This window comes from Panicum hallii, chromosome 6 (genome assembly GCF_002211085.1).
Source record: "Panicum hallii strain FIL2 chromosome 6, PHallii_v3.1, whole genome shotgun sequence".
Lineage (NCBI taxonomy): Eukaryota > Viridiplantae > Streptophyta > Magnoliopsida > Poales > Poaceae > Panicum > Panicum hallii.
The window spans coordinates 45,111,584-45,119,387 of record NC_038047.1 but is presented as its reverse complement, the minus strand read 5'-3'; the positions used below and the strand labels follow the sequence as shown (position 1 = coordinate 45,119,387).

Here is a 7,804-nt window from a genome sequence, read left to right as displayed (position 1 = left end):
TGTCGGCGCCCCGCCGGCGGTGGCAGCATTGCCGGAGCAGGGTGGTGAAGAAATCGCTGATGGCCGGAGCGCGCAGGGCGCTGCCGTCACTGGCCGGAGCTTCGTCGTCGTCGTCTGCGTGCACACTGCACCGCGGCCGCAGCCCGCAGCGCTGTGCCAGGGTCCGTGGGCCACGGTGTGCCCTCCGCAGTGCCCCCCAGGCTCCATTGTTTGGAGAAGGGCCCGGCCGGACTCGTGGGCCAGCTCCTCACGAACTGAGCCGCCTTCCTTTGCCGTTGCCTCCTGCGCAGGCGCGCCCCGGGCCGGCCCACTTGCCTTGGTGGTCACGGGCCCAACCAGCACCCCAGAGGCCGGGCCGCTGTTGTTGGCCAGCGGCACCGCAGATGGGCCAGGCGCACTGACCGGCCCAGGCGCGAGTGCCATCTGCCCCTCCAGGTCGCCGGAGCCGTCCAGCGCCGGCGAGAGGCGCAGGTCCTGGAGCGCATCAAGCGCCGTCTGGACCTCCAACTCTGGTGGGTGGTGGTAGACGGCCGGCAACGAGGTGGGTCCTCCTGCTCCTGCTCCTCGTTCCTCTCTCGGATTTGATGCATGGTGGTAACTGGGTTAGGGTTCCCAGTTCGGGGTCGTCGGGGGAGGGCTCCATGGCCGGCGGGATGGCCATCGAGCGATGCAGGATCTGGTGGCCGCGCCAAGAGCTGCAGCTCGAGCAGGGGCCCGATTCTGCAAGGCTCATCCTGTTCGGATGGTTCTTCACCAGCTCCGGCTGTCTCGACATTGTCGTCTCCGCAGCTGTTCCCCAGGATCAGATCCTGCGGTCTTTTGCCACCCTCGACGCTCTCCAGGTCAGTATTTGATACCATTTTCAACTCGGAGCTTATATGTGCAGATGATGCGGTGTCAGGTTAGACGTGTTTAACATTGTTGCTTGATCTACTGGGTAATTAAGTTTTAAAGAGGAAATTATCCACTGAGATGTCCAATTCAGCTTACATGGGTCCTTGAACGATGTAATCTTTTTTTCTCTAATATAGAAGTAGACCTATTGTAAAAGGGTTAAATGGGCAAATTCTGACATCTGTTCGTAAATATGCACCCAAGAGGAGTTTTCTTGTCCTTTCAAAGGCACCCACCATCTTTTTTTTTTTAAAACAAAGTGTTGGGGTAGAGGAGGGGTTAGAGAATGAAGGCCTCAGGAAACGAAGAGCCATGAACTCCTGTCCTGTATTCCCTTTTTTTTGCTTCTAGATACGCATAAATAAAATCTACCAAGCTTGTGTTGTTTTAGCACAATTTAATTCCTTCATTCTAGCATGAAAAAAAAGTTGAAATTGGCTACCTGGTCATGTGTGCCAACACTTGCATTCTAGCATGCTACAATTAATTCTAGCAAGTGACATTGGCTACCTGGTGCTGCTGATAGCCTTTCCTTATGCAAAAGCTAGTTATGTCCTGATGATGGCTTTTCCTCATGCAAGTGCTGGTTATCTGGTTTTGCTGGTTGCATCCTCGAATTTTGTTTCCACCTTTTTATAATACAACCTATGGTTGTCATGGATTATGTTTTGTTACCACTTACCAGGATCATATTGCTCAATTGTTGCAGCCTTGTTCACATACTAAAAACATCATGCTTTCTGTCAATACTTTCTCCATTCTAGCTTGTTTGCGTTGAACCAACTCAAAAGCCACAGAGGGAAATGGTCACACGCATTTTAATTTAATGGAATTTAATTGTTCGCATAACCTTCCACTGTTTTAGTGCACTTATGTTCGGAAAGGCTTTATACCCTTTGCTTTTGTAATTTTAGTCCTCCAAGGCTGACTTGGAAACTTCGGGAAAAAAAATGACTTGGAAACATTAAAACTTTAAGATGGCCTTTTGGACAGCCCACCATGCAGAAGAGAAGATAGCTATTACTTAAGAAAGTAGCAATAAACTGCTTTTGAAGGAACACATTTTTTAATCCTCAAATTATCTTTCTACTTTCACATCGCCCAGCCTTTTTTATTGAATTTTCCTACTCAGTTGCATAGGTGCTACTTGCCATTTAGCTGCTTTGATTTTCCAACATTGCTGGGATAGGTGGGCTAGGCGACGTCATGCATGGTTCAGTGGTCAATCATGTGTCTAGGTGACTGACTGAGCAAGGTCAATCAGTCTCCTGAACCAAGTGGGTCTATCTACTTCTTGCCTCCTAGTCATGTTCTTTCCCTTTACTTCTACATCCCACCACTCTTCTTCTGCTCTGTTTTCACTTTCTTCCCTCTCCTCTGGTCCTCCATCAACTCTGGCGGGTGGTGCCTAGGCGGCACTTAAAAGCATAGCCTTTTTTTATGTTTGAAATTTTAGTCCTACCTTTGCCATGGATTCTTACTGGATTACTTTGTTTTGAGCTGTTTTAAGGTCCATTTTATCAACTGCAGAGGTTGCTTTACTACGTACAAAGATCTGCCTTGTAGGTTGTTTATGTCAGAATTTCCTTTTTCCTTGCTTAAGAAACTCAAATAATCTACGGACGAAAGTATGCTATGTTTATCTGTTTACCAGTTTAATTTTGCAACTTGAATGTTAAAGGGCAGTTTTTTTGGCTTATGTACTGATATAGCTGCTAAAGTCTCCAAAAGAAAGTTCCCCCCCCAAAAAAAAAGCCTCCAAAAGAAAAAATGTAGTGCATGTTTATATTAATTGGTTATATAGTTCATAACCTATTTTCAAAATGTTGTCTCTCATGTTAGACCATCGTTCTTTCCTCGAATAAAAGGATGCCAGTAAGCCTGCAAGAATCTTCTACATTTACCATTCTTGGGGATTGTGGCCGACATTTCCTTGGAGAGCTAGAAGAATACTGCTGTACTAAACAGTTGCCCTTGGATGCACAATTTGTTCGGAAAGAACATTTTGGCACAAGCAGAAACAGTATTAGTATTGGATCAGTTGGGAATGGGGATCAGCATCCAATTTACGATCATAGAAGATGGAGATGTGATTGTTGTGTGTTAGATGGTTTTCTGGATGCTTGCAGAAAGTCTGCAGTCAAAGAGGGTAGCTGGGTGCAGCTCTTTTGCAAATCTGGAATGAGCTTTAAGAGCAACCTAAATCAAACAGTTATTTGCCATTTGTATCTTGATGGCCAACAGATTGAAATCAATCATTGCCACGTATGTAAGTCAAAGCTATGTTTATGATATCCTTGTATTAGCAAAAAAGTTTTTGTGAACCATCATGTATATACGCCTCTTCAGTTATTGTCCCATTTATTCTGACAAATTAATGAGATATTTTGTTCAATTTGTGTTTAGGTCATACTATATGAGGTTCCAACCTTTGGCAGAAACCATTTTTCACTGGGTGTGGATGCACCTCGTAAGTTGAAGGCTTCTTTCAAAAAGCCAAATTGGATAAATGATTTGCAAAAGCAACCGTCATTTCTTGATTTGGTATGTGCATGAGTGGTTTTGCATGCTATTACTTTCTTCATTAAATAGTCTGCTAAGTCAGTTGACATTTGTTTGAAGGATTCAATTCTTTTGGCGCTCAATTGTTCAAATGCAGCTAGACTACCGGTCATTCAGGAATGCTCTGCCAGCAGCTCTGGGGCTTATTTTGTCTTTGCATCTGTGTAAGTATTACTGTTTGACTTCTCTGTTCACTGTTCTGCTGCTTTTGTCTGCTCTTACCTTGCTACTTGCTTATTCAGATATGATGTCTTAGTTCAAGTGACATGGCACTGCATGGGAATATTTTTGGCTTCAGCATCAACTATTCTCTACATCATGATTCTAGTGTTCCAGAAATGTTTAAGCCATATGTCTCAGTACTTGATGCTACATAAGGTTTTCAAACATTCGTGGAGTAACATTCATCTTCGCAGTTGTCAAATTCTTTACTGGCCATTTGTCCTCCAAGATACCTCCCTAAGGTACACTAATAATGGCTCTGTAGCTTCTTAATCTGTACAGTAACTTTACTCGCTGTTTTAATCTCTTGTGTCATATTGGTATATCAATTCGAGTTATCCTTCTGAGTTAACATGTACATAGGCGATGACATAGTGTCCTTCCAAGAATCTTTGTAGGTTGCACACTAGACACAACTTATCATATACTCAAGTTCAGATTACTAAGCTTCACTTTAATTGTCCTTGGTTCAGCTCCACTATGAATGTCGAGTATGCACACAAAGCTGCAATTCGGAAGCATGCTTTGTGGTCAAGTATCGCTGTGGATCTCCTGATGGGTTTTGTCCTTGGAGCAGCATTTTTATTAAATACAGAGACTATTTGTATTTGGACTGTTGCTCTTGTCCACCACATGACAGATGCGATCTTGCGATCTGGTTGTGTGTGGTTGATGGGTGTTCCAGCTGGCTTTAAGCTGAATACAGAATTAGCAGAGCTTTTAGGCATGATTTCTCTCAATGCAATTCAAATTTACTCTACCCTTTGGTTCTTCGTGGGAGGCTACCTGAGGCATATAATTCAAGGCATTGCATTTTCTGGAATCATTTTAGGTCTGACAGCTCCAGTTTCATTCTTTATTGATATTATCCAGCTTGCTACATTGCATGTTACCATGCTTCACTGGTTAATATCATCGATATATTCAAGACAGATTCAGACGGTAGCATCCTTGTGGCGTCTTTTCAGGTAACATACTATTGGTGCACTTGTGTCGAACTTGACAAATAAGAGATTACTAAAGAGCAACATAATTTTAATACTGAATGAGTGAGTTGATTACTTTCTAAACATTAACTCTGATAAATTCTCTAGTTTTGCTTTGAGAAAAATATGTTTTGGTTAACTTGTACAAATAAGTCATATCACCTGGATCTTTGTCCACTTGAATTTTGAAGGCTGTCTGATTGTGTTGTTTTATTGATTACTGAATTTTCTGGCCCTTAAACCCTTAACATGACGCAAAGCTGGGCTAGTTTGGACAACAAGAAAGTTCAGAGTAAGGGATCTGCCAAGTTATTGCATAAATGGAAGAGTGAAGGTAGAGTTGCACAGTCTTGAAGAACATCCTAATTTTCCAATGTAAAAGGAAAAATCCCTGGCTAAATCACTTCCCAAACTTATGAGACAGTTTCTACAAAACTAGGAACTGAGCCTACCCAATTTGGTGGTGGTGATGGTGGTGGTGGTGGTGGGGTAGGGGGTCTGGGTGCACACCCCTACAATCCTCTTTCAAGTCCTGTCCAAGTCGAATTTGGGTCCCGATTTCTTCTTATTTACAATATAGTTCCTCCTAGGTTGGTCGACCCTTTTTTTAGTTTATACAAAAGTGTTCTTCATATAAAAGCTATTCAGGTTCTTCAGTTTTTCAAACTATTTCAGATAGTGCAAACACATGCTGACACACAAAAAGAAATGTTTGCAAGATATTTTATGTGAATTATAGTCTTAGGTTGTTGTAACCATTACTACTTTCACAGCAACAGTTTGTTTCTGTTAACTGTATTAGAATATTATCACTGGATATTAGAAATGAAATATTCTCCGTATAAATTAGTCAATTACAAATATTTTGTCAGAGTTATGTCAGAAATTACATGTTTGATTATGGTTTTATATTTTTCTGTATGACTAGAAGCAAGTTATGGAGCCAGAACTCATAATGAGTGTAAAACCTTAATGTTTGTACCATAAAACAACAACTAAAAGCTCATCATTTTAATTACTTGTTATTATTCATTGGCTCTTCATTTACTGTGATAAATATTGTTACAATAGCAACCGAGATGCTGAAATGTTTGTTTCTCTGTCAGATTTTTTTCATACTTATCTTGTAGGTTTGCTGATAATTTGTTTATGCCATAACAGAGGGCGCAAATGGAATCCTCTTAGGCAGAGGTTAGATAGCTATGACTACACAGTTGAACAACATGTGGTTGGTTCCTTGCTGTTTACACCAGTTCTACTTCTTATACCTACAACTTCTGTATTCTATGTATTCTTCTCTATCTTGACAACAACTGTTATCTGGGTGTGTGTGATGCTGGAAATTGCAATCACTGTAATCCAATCTACTCCATATGCTGAGTTAACTCTATGGGTGATGAGGAGGCAAAGATTTCCTGCTGGAATATTTTTCCTTCATGTGCCATCAAGTGGACGTGCTTTTGAAGATGATGACCTATCAACCCATCAAATCAGAGGTTGCAGTGAAACGAAAACAAAGGATGCCGTTCATGGACAATCAGAAACATTAGTTTCAGAACTTAACTGCAACTATGCCACTCTTGGTAAAATGTTTCTCTTGACTTTTGCTTGAAGCCTTAGACCTTTCTTAGTTGAACTGTTGATACATTATTACTTTGTTGGATATGGATTTTTACAATGACATCAGCAGCAGCATGTCGTGTCATTCTACATGGCAAGTTTCCATTAGTGGAATCATAAATATTAAGATAGGTAGTGAACAACAAACTTAAAGTCCAAATTTAAATAGTTCCCCCACTTTGGAATACATGCTATACTGCTATTTTTGCAGCCTAGCTTTATGTTTTATGTCTTTGCACAAAGTGTGCTTGCTATTGGATGTAATGTATCTGTGGATCTATTTGAAGAACTAGCCTGCAGTTGCTTCTGGGTGTTGTTTCATTTGGTAGTAATCTAACATAAAGGATGCTATTTGCAGTCCAAGTAATCAGATCAAATTATGAGAGAGTTTTCAACAGGACTGGTTTCTCCTTCTGCAAACAATTGGCATACGGGATCCTTAGTGGTGAAAGGTACAATCTGTCAGTTTTTTTTCCACCTTTGACGGCATCATTGTAAATTCCAATGTTTCTATGTTCAGGGTACCTTCATCGTTGCAACTGCAGCCGTCTCCTTCATTTCCCTGGATGAACATTGGCATTACAGAATACTGGATGCATTGCCATGGTTCTGTCCTTTCATGTGCACCGAAGAGGTGACAGAGTGAAGTTTTGCATTAGCTGCCTGACCCAGTGACAAATCCAGTTTTGATTGCCTAACTCAGCAGCATGATTTAGATCATGTATGGCTGCATCTAGATCTTTTGGCACACATGACCAGGTTTTGTTGTCCCACCCTGGGTATCATCATCAGTAATGATGCCTCACCCTGGGTTATATCTTGCATATTACTCAGCTTTCATATTTTAACTTTCATGCGTGCATCAGCTTTTATACAATCATAGTTGTCACATTTGGGCTGACCCATGTTTTCATATGATTCAGTGATATACTTGTTTTTTATCATAATTTTTTATTTACAATTTGGATTTGCATACGGATTCCACCAGTGGATATTTTCACACGAAAAAAGATGTTGATGAATACATGTGAATGAACCTAGGTTCTTTTCTGCTTTTATGGTTTCAACGAATTTTTATAGTCGCATTTGATTGTTTTTGAAGTGGGGTTATTTCTACTCGCAGTTTTTTTTCTTGCAGTGGCAGTGTTGGTTCTAAAAAGTCGGTTAGGTTTTTACAGTTTCGGCGTATTTGTTGAATTATGTGTTGGCACTTGCGTGCTAGCTGTGGTTTTATGAAAGAGAATGAATCCAGGCTGGACTGAGTGACTGACCCTCGTGCTCTGCTCTGCTGCAAAGACGCCTCCGGCGGTCAAACCTCACTGTTGCTCACGCGCTGAGGACGGTATGAGGACTAAAGTGTAGGATTGTAGTGCCCATGATCAGAGCTTGGAGTTTGGATGTAGAAGCGCCAGGTCTCGAGGCTCTTACCATATCAGCATCCAGAATTTGGGCGTATTTCACTTTGAATCATTAGCTTGTACAGAGAGCCAATGAAAACACTGTTCAATTCAAGTTTAAAT

The 7,804-nt window shown here is 41.6% G+C and overlaps 1 protein-coding gene across 4 annotated transcripts; it reads left to right on the top strand.

Annotated features, from left to right (window-relative positions):
• The first annotated feature begins 415 nt into the window (after positions 1–415).
• LOC112897092 lies at positions 416–7,306 on the top strand. Of its 4 annotated transcripts, none has more exons than XM_025965291.1 (10): positions 416–541; positions 617–842; positions 2,763–3,159; positions 3,301–3,438; positions 3,517–3,620; positions 3,699–3,920; positions 4,077–4,646; positions 5,826–6,247; positions 6,643–6,736; positions 6,805–7,306. In XM_025965291.1, exons 3-10 carry the CDS (start codon positions 2,764–2,766, stop codon positions 6,920–6,922), a joined length of 2,064 nt encoding a protein of 687 aa, XP_025821076.1. In that variant the 5' UTR covers positions 416–541; positions 617–842; position 2,763; the 3' UTR covers positions 6,923–7,306. The 4 variants fall into 4 exon arrangements, with proteins under 4 accessions (XP_025821076.1, XP_025821075.1, XP_025821073.1 ...); XM_025965290.1 differs by having other exon boundaries at positions 2,737–3,159; positions 4,152–4,646; XM_025965288.1 differs by having other exon boundaries at positions 2,737–3,159.
• Positions 7,307–7,804: the final 498 nt, after the last annotated feature.